We start from the raw sequence: 13,206 nt of genomic DNA, 5'->3' as shown, positions 1-13,206 counted from the left end.
TGGCCGAGCCAGGATTTTCTAAAGTGTACAATTCGCTGATTCTTTTTTTTTTTTTTTTAGTAGACTTATCAAGTTGTGCGACCGACAGCACAATTCAGTTTTAGAATATTTTCATTCCCCCAGAATTTTCTTCATAAGGCAGAAACCAATATTCGAACGGAGGCCGTGGGGGCTCCAGAGACCACGCCCTTAGCCCACTTGCTGCATTGACTTTAGGGAAGAGAATCCAAGGGTCAGTTTGGCTGGAGGGGCATCTGCCTGAGGACACCTACCAGCCACCACTCCTTCCCCCAGAGGAATGCCTGACACACTTCTCTGCATTTTTGCCTTAGACATTCTCTACATTTTTGCCTGTGCTGCACTGGCTGCTGAGAGGGTCCAGTCCCTCCCGAGAGAGAAATGGGGGCCTGGTGCCCTGGCACCTCCAGCCAGCTGCTGTCTTCTCCAGCAGGGCTGGAGCCCAAGGAGGCCGCTCCTCCCGTCCCCCAGGGCAGGGCTGAACCTCCCGCTGACTCAGCCTGGTTGCACCACGTGGAGGAGTGAGAAGCAACATGCACCCAGCAGGATGGCTCTCTGGGGGTGTTCCCCAGGGCGCCTATGGGTGTGGCAGAGGTCTTCCTGCCAAACCGGACATGTGCTCAGAGGTGGAGAAGGGCAGGAGCAGTGCTAGGGATTCTGGAATGCGACGGCGATCTCAGGCTTCTGTCATTAAGGTGGGGGCTGGTTCCTCTCTGGACTTCAATCTTTCCCTTTTGTTAAATGGGCATGGTGTCCGGCCAGCTTACGGAATGACTGCTCAGGGCTTGTATAATAGCAGAGCTTTGAAAAGGCTTAAAAAGAAAAGCACTAAAGCAAAAATTGGCAAGTGCCAGGCCTGGCTCAAATCTGGCCCAGGGCCTGTTTTTTGTAAATAAAGTTTTATTAGAACACGGCCAGCCATGCCCCTCATTTGCATACCATCTGTAGTTGCTTTTGGGCTCCCGAGGACTAAGTTGGGTTTCTGCAGCAGAGCTGATGGGGCTCACAAAGCTGAAAATATTTACCAGCTGGCCCTTTAGAGAACAAATCGGTCAACTCCTGCGTGATTTATTATTAGCAGGTCATTTCCAACTCTGAGCACTTCCAGTCCAGGGCTGCTTCCAGTCCTCTTCCTGACAACTGCTGGAGACCAGAGGAGCCTAAAGTGTGCAGAGGCCATAAGGTCTCAAAGGGGTTGGGATTAGAGTTCCATAGGGTGTCTGAGTCTGGACAGTCTCTGAGATGCTGGCGGTGTCAGCCCTTGAAGAACAAGGGGTGGGATGGAGGTGAGAAAATCAGTGTAGGATCATGGAAGGGAATGAAGGAGGAGCCGCAGGCGCTGTGGCTGCAGCCCTGTAGAATGTTTGCACAGAAGTAGGCTGGGTGTAACAGGTAAAATGCAAACAGTCAGGTGAAGGTGGTGACGGGTACATTTTTCTTTAAAGGATTTCCCTAACATTTATCCGGTAACTATTAAGAATGGCTTCACTTAATGCAATTGCAATCCTAGTTAAGCCTCTGGCCTCCCTGCCTCCCCCCAGCCTATGCAAGGATCTTAAAAGGCCACCCAGTTGTTTTTTAAAAGCAGAGATATGGATCTTTGCAACGCTCTCGCTCTCGTTAAGGGACTTGCTGCTGCAGTCGAGACAAGGCTGCCAGGCACGCTGGACCCCTCCCTTGCTTCTTGGATTAGTTGAGCCAACCTTCCTTACCTCCTGCCACCCCGCCCCAACAATAAGATGCCCTTCTTGCTGAGGCGCCTTGGGTCTTGTTCCTCCAAAATGTAAATCAGCTTTGTCCCATCCTTCTAAGGTACTTATTAAAATGCAGATTCCTGGAGTTCCCTTTGTAGCTCAGCAGTTGACAAATCCAGCTAGGATCCATGAGGATGCGGGTTTGATCCCTGGCCTCGCTCAGTGGGTTAAGGATCCGACGTTGCTGTGAGCTGTGGTGTAGGTCGGCAGACGTGGCTCAGATCCCCAGTTGCTGTGGCTGTGGTGTAGGCCTGCGGCTACAGCTCCGATTGGACCCCTAGCCTGGAAACCTCCATATGCCTCGGGCGCAGCCCTAAAAGAAAAAAGAAAAAAAAAAGTTTAAAATGCAGATTCCTGGGGGCCCACCTGGGGCCCACAACGTCAGAATTGCTGGGCTGGGATCCAGATTCTGGACTTTTCACCAGCTCCTCGGTGATTCTTTTATACAAGAGGACCTGAGAATCCTGGCCTCTCCTTCCCAGAGGGACTGGGCCATCCCTTTGCCCTGAGGCCTCCCTGCAGGTCTGAGTAAATGTGCAGGGACTGTCCCAGCTCCTTGTCAGGAGAACCCCACTGCTCCCTAAGGTGGCTGCTGCTCCCAGGGTCCCTGACCTTGTGTCTCAGGCCAGGCTAACGGGTCGGAAGCCATGAACCCCAGAGACTGAGCACGTATTTCTGTTCAGGGGCAGGCTGGCACCAGCCTCCCGAAGAAGAGCTGACTTGTGCGTGGCAGGGGTGTGAAGGAGACTTTTGTTTACTCCCATCCATGGAGGTGTGCTGTGGTTTGCTGGCAGCTCAGTACACACATACACACCCTCTCCGCTACCCCATTATATAAGTTCCTCTTGTCCCCGTAGTTCACCTCAGAAAGCCAGGCCCTCCTTTGACCGCTGCAGACTGAGGAGCGGTCAGGCTGCCCCTTCTCCCTGAGCCAGAAAATGGGCAACAACAACAATAATAATACAACCTTTTTTTTTTTTTTTGTCTTTTTAGGGCCACACTTGCAGCATATGGAGGTTCCCAGGCTAGGGGTCGAATCAGAGCTGTAGCTGCCCGCCTACACCACAGCCACAGCAGCGCCAGATCCGAGCCGTGTCTGTGACCCACACTACAGCTCTCAGCAATGCCGGATCTTAACCCACTGCGCGAGTCCAGGGATTGAACCTTCGTCCTCATGGATGCTAGTCAGATTCGCTTCCGCTGAGCCATGATGGGAACTCTATTTTTTTTTTTTTTTTTTTTTTGCCATTGTTCTTATCATCAGTTATTCATTGAAACAGGCACTGTGCTAAAAACTGCATGTTTTCTCACCTGAGGAACACACTCAGGGGCTCAGACAGGTTAAATGTCTCAAAGACATTTCAGCTGAAGGCAGCTCAAACCTTGCCTCCCATCACCCAGGACCTTGTTAAGATCAGCTTCTGAGGCGGTAGAAGTGCACTTCGGACGAGTTCCCAGGTGAAGTCTAGCAGGTCTGGAGCCGTGTACTTTGCGTAGCAAGTCCCAGCCTGGAAGCAGAGGGTCCATTTGCTGTGCTCCTCCCTCTCCTGCTTCCCGTGCCACAGTCCCCAGCTCCTCCCCCTCTGTCCCCCACTACCTCTACTCTGCGACTCCCTGCTCCAGCCCAGCCGAGCCCAGCCCAACCTTCAGCGTCCCCTCTGCCCTTGGACAAAGGCTTCTCTCTGGTGCCTGGGGTCAGGCTTGCTGGGGCTTGCTGGGACCGACCAGCCTTTTCAGGTTCCTGTCATGTGGCCCTATTACATTAGCAAGAAAGGGCCTCATCAGCCATCCGAGAGTTACATTCACATGGGGTCCCCCTGCTGCTTCCCTGAAAGGCTGGGGCTCCCCTAGGGACCAAGGATCAGTTGCCCCTCCTCCGTGGGGCAGAGGTAGGGGGTTCTGTTTTCGGGTTCTAAATTCTTCTGGTCAAGGTAACAAACTCTCCCAGCTGGAACCCCACCCCTTTGAAGCACTTGGAATTACATTAGCCCTGTGGCCAGTGCTCCTGGGACTATTTGGGGGCTCCTTGGAATTGGGGATCCCCACCCAAACCCCCGTCTCACCTCTGCTAGCTTTTCTCTCTCCTTTAATTTCGTCCCCCAGTTTACCCCTATTTGACATGTGTGCAAACCCAGCCTGAGCAAGTGCTCCGGGAGGAGCTAGGCTGTGGCCTGAGATCTCATTCCTAGATGCTTTGATCTCTTCCAGGCCTCACCGGCCTTCCAGTCTCACTCTGGGAAGCAGGAGACCGAGGAAGGAGATGCTGGATCCCTGCATTTTTTCCTTGCTCTGCTGGCTGTCACCAGAGAGAATTGAATTCTAGAGTCAGGTCGCCAGGGCTCGAATCCAGGCCCCTTTTCCTCCCCGCTGTGGGACCTTGGGCAGGAGGCTTCACCTCTCTGATCCTCAAGTTTCCTCATCTACCGGTTGAGAATAACCAGAGCATTTGTGAAGGGGGCTGTCAGGGGCACTTAGAGGAGCACCCAGCTCATCAAACCGCGTGTCACATGTCAGACATTTTAACCGTTCAGGTCCTGTCTAGTGTGGACCTGTCTAGGGTTGGGGGTGAGGGCTAAATCACCGTCCCAGACCTTAGCCCTCATGGAAATTCGTGCCCAGGCAGCTTGGGGGCTGGGGAGGAAGAGCGATCCGCCAGGCTTTCAACCCTGACCACTGTGAGGAAAGATGCTGAAGACCAAGTGAGAGGGTTCTCCTCTGGTGGGGGAGAGAAAGGAAGGGCTGGGAGTGAGGCGGCCGCTTGTGCCCAGCCTTCAGCTCCCCCAGAGCTGGCCATCCCCACTCCACTTCACACACACACACACACACATACCCAGACTGCAGGAACCAGGTCAGCTTCCTCCTGGAGAGGCATCGAGCCACAGGCTATGCGTAAGGCACCCCATTATGGGTACCCATAACCCAACACTGCAATTCGGGGGTACCGTCTGGTCTCTGGCACCACCCCCGCTCTGAGATGTTGGGCCAAGCCCACCCATCCTGGGCCTCCCTCTCCCGGTCAGGTCAGCAAAGAGGGCAGCCCCCATGGTCCAGACTCCGAAGGCTCCCTGACAAGAGAGCAAAGGGCTCCCACCACAAGCAGAATGGCCCAGCCTCCCCCCACCTCTGTCACCTGCCTCACCTCCTCCCTGGCCCTTCTTCCTCAAGAGGCAGCCGGACCCTCCTTCATCTCCCCGATGGAGGAGAGGGTCCCATCCAAGAGTGGCCAGATTATGTTGTTCACCCATCATTCACCAGTGACACAGCCCCATTCAAGCTCAGAGCCCAAACCCATGGTGGAGCGAGGTAGGGTGGGGCAGAGAGCATGCTGATGGTGTGACGAGAAGCTGCCCTCCCAGTTACTGAGCGTAAATTACCTGCCAGGTGCCGTGCGAGCCTTTTCACTTTGTCTTGTCCAGCCTCCCCAATATCCCCCACTGCGCACATTTACAAAGATGAGGAAACAGCCTCAGAGAGACGGAGAAACGTCCAGGGCCCCCGCTCTTTTTTTTTTTTTTTTTTTTTGGTCTTTTTGTCTTTTTGTCTTTTTAGGGCTGCACCCATAGCATATGGAGGTTCCCAGGTTAGGGGTCTAATCAGAGCTGTAGCCCCCAGCCTATGCCACAGCCGCAGCAACTCGGGATCCAAGCCAAGTTTGTGACCTACACCACAGCTCACCGCAAAGCCAGATCCTTAACCCCCTGAGGGAGGCCAGGGATCGAACCTGCGTCTCCATGAACACTAGTTGGGTTTGTTACTGCTGAGCCACTACAGGAACTCCCGGGGCCTCTCTTTTCTGACAGAGCAGCCCATTGTGTCCTCAGAGGGCAAGGGGGCCAGCCTCCCCTCTGTCCTCCGCTTCACCCCCTCACTGGGCCTTTCTTCCTCAAGAGGCAGCCGGGCCCTCCTGCATTGCCTCAGTGGAGGAGCTGGCTGCTTCCCAGGAAAGGGCATTCTAGCCCTCCTGACACAGCAGTCCCAGCAGCATTCACCTACTTCCAAAGGAAAATCCCCAAAGTGAACCTATTTCATCTGTCTGTTTAGTTTTGGACTTTGACCTTGAAACTCAGAAAGCCCCAGCCCTGACCTTGACCTCTTAGAGGACCCAGCTTACGGTAGCAGCCAGACTTGCCTCACCCGCTGGTGTGCCTTGACCAGTTGGGAACCGAGCCAAGGTCAAAGGGGCCTGGGGAAAGCCTGTCAGGTTCTAGCCACATCTCTTTTGAAATCACATGCTTTTATCACCTTAAGGTTCTGGAGGTCAGAAGTCACTGATCTCCCGGGGCTGGAATTAAAATGTTAGCGATACTTTGTTCCTTTCTAGACGTTCTCAGGGAGAATGTTTTCTCGCCTTTTCCAACTTCTAGAGGCTGCCTGCCTTCCCTGGCTCCAGGCCCCCTTCCAACTTCAAAGCCAACCGTGGCCAGTTGAGGTTCACGTCCCACCCCTTAGGCTCTGCTTCTGTCACCGGATAGCCTTTCCCAACTCCCAGCCACACCTCTTAGAACTGAGAAATGGAATTGCAGCAAAGGAGTTCCCGTTGTGGCTCAGTGGAGACGAATCTGACTAGTATCCATGAGGGTGCAGGTTCGATCCCTGGCCTCACTCATGGGTTAAGGATCTGGCATTGCTGTGAGCTGTGAGGTAGGTGGCAGACGAAGCTTGGATCCTGTGTTGCTGTGGCTGTGGTGTAGGCCGACAGCTGCAGCCCCAATTTGACTCCTAGTCTGGGAACTTCCATATGCTGTGGGTGTGGACCCAAAAAAAAAAAAAAAAAAATTGCATTTCCAAGAAGTGCCTCCTTGGGGAGGGAGCTGCCTGGGCCCTCCACCCCTAACTCACCACAGCCACCCCCACTGCCCTTCCGTACGTATTCCAGATGCCAGTTGCTTTCTTAGAAAGGGCTCCCCCGTTCACAACACCCACAAACCAACCAGGACAACAGTGCCTGGGGCTCAAGGCTGAGTCATGGAATCTGTGAGGGGTGTAGATGGCCCGCGTGGAGATCAGAGGGCCCTGGCGAAGATCTGGTTCTGCCCTAACCCGCGCTGGCCTTGGGCAAGCTGCGTCACCTCCAGCCCTCCCCAGCGCTGCTTCTTGGCCGGAGCCAAGCCTTTCCTGCGACTCACACCCCCATCCTCCCATCCTGTGAACAGCGGGATCAGGATTCCCCACTTTGGGAGCAGCGTGTCCCGGGGTTTAGAGGTCAGCCCCATAGCAGAGACTCCAGCTTCACCACTTACTCTGAGGCTTTGGGCAAGTTATTGGACCGCTCTCTGCCTCCGATTTCTCATCTGTAAAACCAGGATGATGATCGTACCAATTACGCGGGGCTGTTTTGCGAATTAAATGAATTAATAATATACGAGGTGCTTAGAATGGTGCCTGGCCCTTTACAATTGTTCGGTAAAGGAGTTCCTGTTGTGGCGCAGTGGTTAATGAATCCGACTAGGAACCATGAGGTTGCAAGTTGGATCCCTGGCCTTGCTCAGTGGGTTAAGGATCTGGTGTTGCCGTGAGCTGTGGTGTAGGTCGCAGACGAGGCTCGGATCCCGAGTTGCTGTGGCTCTGGCGTAGGCTGGCAGCTACAGTTCCGATTAGACTCCTACCCTGGGAACCTCCATATGCTATGGGAGTGGCCCTAGAAAAGGCAAAAAGACAAACAAACAAACAAGAAACAATTGTTCAGTAAATTCTACCTAGGAGTTTCTTCGTGGTCCAGTGGGTTAAGGATCCGGTGTGGTCGGTCACTGATGTAACTGGTTACAGCTGTGGCACGGGTTCGATCTCTGGGAACTTCTGCATGCTGAGGGCTCAGCCAAAAAGTAAATAAATAAATACATTCTAGTTATTATTATATTATTACTGCTATTAGAGTGATCAACTTGCTTGCTTCTAAAACTCCTGTGCACACAGTCGTAGTGGCCATTACTGTCGTGGTAACTCAGCTACAGAAAGGATGCTCGTAGATGCCACCCCTGGTGCAGAGATGAAATGAAATGATGAAAGGGAGGGCCTCGAAGCCTGACTGTTAATCCTCACCCTGCCCCAGTCCCATGGCAGCCACATCACTTCGGATCTAGGACCTTGGCGTCAAAACGGTGGTATCTAAAAAATGTCCTGGGAAAGCCTGGTGTCAACACACAGACGCTTAGAGGCCAGAGGGAATTGGGTGGGCTCTAGTAATAGCTGTTTGTTGTTCCTTTTTCTTTTTTCGTTTTTGCTTTTTAGGGCCGCACCCTTGGCACATGGGGGTTCCCAGGCTAGGGATCGAATCGAAGCTACAGCTGCCGGCCTACCACAGCAACTTGGGATACAGCAACTCAGGATCTGAGCGTGTCTGCGACAGCTCATGGCAATGCCAGATCCTTAATCCACTGAGCGAGGCCAGGGATCGAACCTGCAATCTCATGGTTCATAGTCGAATTTGTTTCTGCTGCGCCACCACGGGAACTCTTTTCTGTTTGTTCCTGATTGGACCAAATCTGTACTTTTTCCACCTGCTCCTTGATCCCCGACCCACCTCCTGGCATCTCGGTCTCCAGCCTCAGGTGTGGAACCTGGCAGCCACAACCGGGGAATCGTGTTGGTCCAGAGTGGACAGGACAGGGCAGTGCTGGGAACTGGGATTTCCCAGGATGTGTAGAATACACGGAAAACTCACCACATTGGCCCCTTTGAGAGGTGGAGAATCTTCAATGCACCAGCCGACCCTCTGCCTGGTAGGGCAGCACACAAAGGACTCCGTGTCCTGTTTCTGGGGTGCCCCTTGAGCCTCTGTGTCACCTTCAAGGCCTCAATTCTCACATAAAGGGCTGCCGCTGGAAGTGTAGGAATTTGGGGTGAATGCCTTCTGATCCCCAGACCTCCTTGACAAGCCCAATTTTTTTTTTTTTTGGCTGCCTCACGGCACACGGAACTCCCAAGCCAGGGATCCGAGGCCTAGTTGCGACCTACACTGCCCTTAGGCAATTTGGGATCCTTAACCCACTCTGCCAGGCCTGGAATTGAACCTGCATCCTGGTGCTCCAGAGATGCTGCTGGGAACAAAACCTGGGATCCTTAACCTGCTGCACCACAAGAGAATTCCACAGTCTCCTTTGACTAAACGAATCCTTTGGCTTTCTTGCGTTCTTCTCCTAAAGTCATGTGCAAGAGGGAAAGCAATCACAATTCATTCAATGTTCCTGTTAGTGGGACTCTGGTTAGTTGGAATTTTGGCTTTTCCCCTCTGGCTTTAGGAGAGGAAGAAGTCCTATAGGCCCTGGGAAATGGATGAAAGCCCTCCTTGCTCATGACCCACGTAGTAGGAGGTCCACAGTGACCCCTGCCCCTCGGAGGTGACCTTGTGAACCTGGGGCAGGATGTGAAATTCTCATCAATGTGTGTTCAGGGTCACCAGGGGGATTGGTTGGGAAAATGTCAGTGACTCCTGTAGAAACAGCCCAGAGCACAAGCCCAGCAACTAGAAGAAGACAAAAATCCCGTATCACCTTCCCACAGGGGCGGGACCACATTTGCTGGCTCCCTAACGATGTGCAGGCCACACCTACGCCTCACAACAGTCCTTTAAAGCTGGTACCATCATCACTCCCATCATACAGATGGGAAAACTGAGGCCCACAGAGATAGGTTAGGCGACGTGGCGGGTCAGTGGCAGAGCCAGAATTTACACCAAGTCAGGTGGACTCTGCCCTGCTGTTCTTTCGGCTCTGTCCTCAAGGGTGCATCAAACAGAACCACACTTCCAACCGTTGCTGGGTTGGGGGCTGAGGACATCTCGAGGTAGAGGAGTCTGAGTGGCGGACGCTGGGCCCCTGGGCGGCCTCATCTGCTCTGCTTGTTCCAGATTAGAAATTCAAACACTTCAGGGAAAAGCCAGCTTGTTTTCCTTCCTCTCTTGGAGATAAGAGAGGGGAACCGGGACCGAGCTCTCAAGGCCCCGGAAGGAGGGTCTTGTGGGAGTGAAGGCTCAGGACCTGCAGGGGTGGACCAGTGGACCAGGAGAGAGTGGGCTGCGGGGCTGAAAGCCCCAGGGACGCTGCAGGGGACCCCGAGAAACCACCCCGAGTCCCTCCCAGTCATGCTTCAGTGGCCCATTAGCACACACCCCACCTGTGGGATCTTGTTATATAAGAGGTGCTGGGCTGAGTCAGACGGGGGCCACTGCAGGGCCTGGGTTTCCTTATTGGGAATGGCAGGGCAGATGACATTTAGCTGCCCCTTGGGCGTTCCCTTCATGGCTCAGCGGTTAACGAACCCGACTGGGATCCGCGAGGTTGCAGGTTCGATCCCTGGCCTCACTTAGTGGGTTAAGGATCCGTGTTGCTGTGAGCTGTGGTGTAGGTCACACATGTGGCTAGGATCTGGCGTTGTCATAGCTGCGGTGTAGGCCGGCAGCTGCAGTTCCAATTGGACCCCTAGCCTAGGAACCTTCATATGCTGTGTGTGCAGCCCTAAAAAAAAAAAAAAAAATCAGTTGGCCCTTGTAAATCAACTATAATAAAAATTTTTTAATGAAATAACATCCCAGTCCACTTCTAATAAATACAAATAAATAAGTAAATTCCGTTGGCCCCCATGCCTTTGACCTCCAGCTCATGGTGTCCCCTCACTTGTCCCCTCCAGATGGGATCTATTATGGAGACAACCGATTTGACACAGTGAGTGAATCGGGAACCGCCACGCTGAAGGCTCGGCCAAGAGTCCGGCCCCTGCTGACGTTTCTTCCACTGGTGAGTATGGTCCTGCTCTGAGGTCTGAGTGTCTCCTCTGGACAGGCCACCTCGGCTGCCACCTACCCCTGCCCTGAGCTGAGTGGACATCAGCTTCCCCCTCTGTCCATTCTCTTCCTTCCTGATGCCAACCCAGGGTGGCTGCCGGGAGGAGGCAGGCTGAAGGCAGGCTGAGGCTTAACGGCAAGAGGGCTGGGATTAGGAGTGTCAGCTCCTCTGAGGTGAAACCTAAGGAGAGGTATGGGGAACTTGTGTGCCAAGACAAAGCGGCGGTGGGTACCTCCAGCTCAGCAGGATTCCGATTCCTCAATCACTGCTGGCTGCCTGCCCCATGCCAGGCCCTGCAGTGGTGCTGGGATTCAGAACTGACTCGGCCAGCCTTGCTCAAGGAGTTTCCTGCCCAGTGTAGGGGATGAATCAGTAAACAGACTCTTTGAACACAGGCCAGAGCCAGAGCAGCCAATCCAGCCAGCTGTGGGGGGGTTGGTCAAGGAAGACTTCCTGGAAGAGGTGACGCCTGAACTTAAAGGTTAAAGAGCAGTGACCCCTGGGAGGGACCGATTTGTTTGTGGGTCTGAAACTACCAGAAACCAAAAACACCTTTCTGGAGCCTGTGGTTGGGCTTGTGTTCTCTAACAAGGGAAAGAGACTCAAAACAATTGTTCTGTGACTGGTTCTATTTACCACAATGAGATTCCTGGGTTTTCTGGAACAGTCTAGACCAGCACCGTCCAGTAGAGATATAATGCGAACCTCATGTGTAATTTAAAAATTTCTAAAACGGCAAAAAGAAATAGGGGAGTTCCCTGGTGGCACAGCAGGTTAAGGATCTGGTGTCACCACTGCGGCTCGGGTCACGGCTGCAGTGTGGATTCGATCCCTGGCCAGAGAATTTCCTCATGCCACTGGTACAGCCAAAAAAAAATATAGGCAAAACGAGTTGAAAGATGATCATTTCAACCATTAATCAATGTAAAAAGATGAATGAGATGTTTTACATTCTTTCTCCCATTCTAAGTCTTCCAGATCTGGTGTGCCAGACTGAGATCCCATAGCCCACTTGCTTTTTTTTTTTTAAAGGTTTATCGGAATATAGTTTATTTACAAGGTTGTAATAATTTCTGCTGTACAACAAAGTGATTCCGTCATATGCATACACATATCCATTCTCTTTCAGATTCTTTTCCCGCAGATTATCACAGAATACTGGGTGGTTCCCTGTGCTGTACAGCAGGTCCCCATTGGCCAGTCATGCCATCCCTCACAGTGCATATGCCAATCCCACACCCCCTGTCTGTCACATCCCGCTTCTGACTGGCAACATTTCAAGGGTTCAATAGCCACTGGTGGCCAATGGATACTGTGTGCAGCGGCCCAGATTTAGAGCCTAAAGAGTCGATCCCTGGAGTTCCCATTGTGGCGTAGTGGAAATGAATTTGACTAGTATCCATGAGAATTCGGGTTCGATCCCTGGCCTTGCTCAGTGGGTTAAAGGATCCGGTGTTGCTGTGAACTGTGGGGTAGGTCACAGATGCAGGTTAGGTCCTGAGTTGCTGTGGCTGTGGTGTAGGCCGGCAGCTGCAGCTCCGATTTGACCCCTATAAAAAAGAGTCAATCTCATAAATCCTAGATTCACTACTGTCTGCGAGACCTGGATCTTGGCTGGGACAGTACTGTCACTGGGGTCATAGCATCTTATATGTCCATGAAGCTCTATTCTGCCTCAACGGACAAGGCACCTAATTCTGGTCTGAGTTTTCAGGGGCCCAATAGACCTCACAGGACCCCATGCCTTCATCCCAGGTGCCCACAAGTTCTGCCCGGTACAGCCAGTCACAACCACCTCTCTCTCCCTGTCCCCAGGTTTTTCTGCTTGTGCAAACTCACCACCCAGACCCCAGGATTCTAGATGGGAGGGACAGAGTCTTCTCCTTGCTGTGTCCCCAAGGCTTGGATGTGGAGGACTGGGCACACAGACCTCTGGGAGCACAACGTTAAGTAATTTATTTTGTGCTTATAAAAGCCATTCATGGACATCACAGACACACATAGAAAATACAACACTTGGAGTTCCCATCGTGGCTCAGTGGTTAATGAATCCGACTAGGATCCGCGAGGTTGCAGGTTCAATCCCTGGCCTCGATCAGTGGGTTAAGGATCCAGCGTTGCCGTGAGCTGTGGTGTAGGTCGCAGACGGGGCTCAGATCTGGCGTGGCTATGGCTGTGGTGTAGGCCGGCCGCGACAGCTCCAAGAAGAACCTGTAACCTGGGAACCTCCATATGCCACAGGAGCGGCCCTAGAAAAGGCAAAAAGATAGAAAGAAAGAGAGAAAGAAAGAAAGAAAATACAACACCAAAACCAGAAAGGTATAAAGCAAATGAGTCAAGCCCTAACCTCGTTTCCAGAGATGCGGAAAGCTCTCAGGGGGTTGTTGCACCCGTACATGCAGATGAAATAATTTTGAGATTTTTCTGTCGCCGGAGGTGAATTCGGTTCTCTCCCTTCACCTGCCCCTAACACACATACGAAAAGTTACAGAGGTGGGCGCCCAGGGCTGACACACCCGTTCGCGTTCTGGTTGTTAAAATACTGAAATACATGACTGTTGCCCCTTGAGTGGCTCTCCCAGTCCTGGCTCCTCCCTCGGATCTGCACCAGCAAGTAAAGGGTTAACGGGGCACAGCGGACTTGGTTCTGATTG

General features: G+C 52.8%; 1 protein-coding gene across 1 annotated transcript in view; it reads left to right on the top strand.

Annotated features, from left to right (window-relative positions):
- C7H6orf132 (chromosome 7 C6orf132 homolog) overlaps positions 1–13,206 on the top strand; it is a 49,565-nt gene that overhangs the window by 13,653 nt on the left and 22,706 nt on the right. The window contains exon 4 of the mRNA XM_021098692.2: positions 10,398–10,504. Within this exon, the coding sequence (XP_020954351.2) occupies positions 10,398–10,504 (107 nt within the window). The remainder of the gene's footprint in view (positions 1–10,397; positions 10,505–13,206) is intronic.

Source organism: Sus scrofa, chromosome 7, assembly GCF_054392235.1.
Source record: "Sus scrofa isolate SSC_HxYL_T2T_F1_AM1 chromosome 7, Sscrofa_HxYL_maternal_Yorkshire_Landrace_v2.0, whole genome shotgun sequence".
In the NCBI taxonomy this organism is placed as follows: Eukaryota; Metazoa; Chordata; class Mammalia; order Artiodactyla; family Suidae; genus Sus; species Sus scrofa.
Note: the sequence above shows the minus strand (reverse complement) of the source record. Positions and strands in the feature narration are given on the sequence as shown.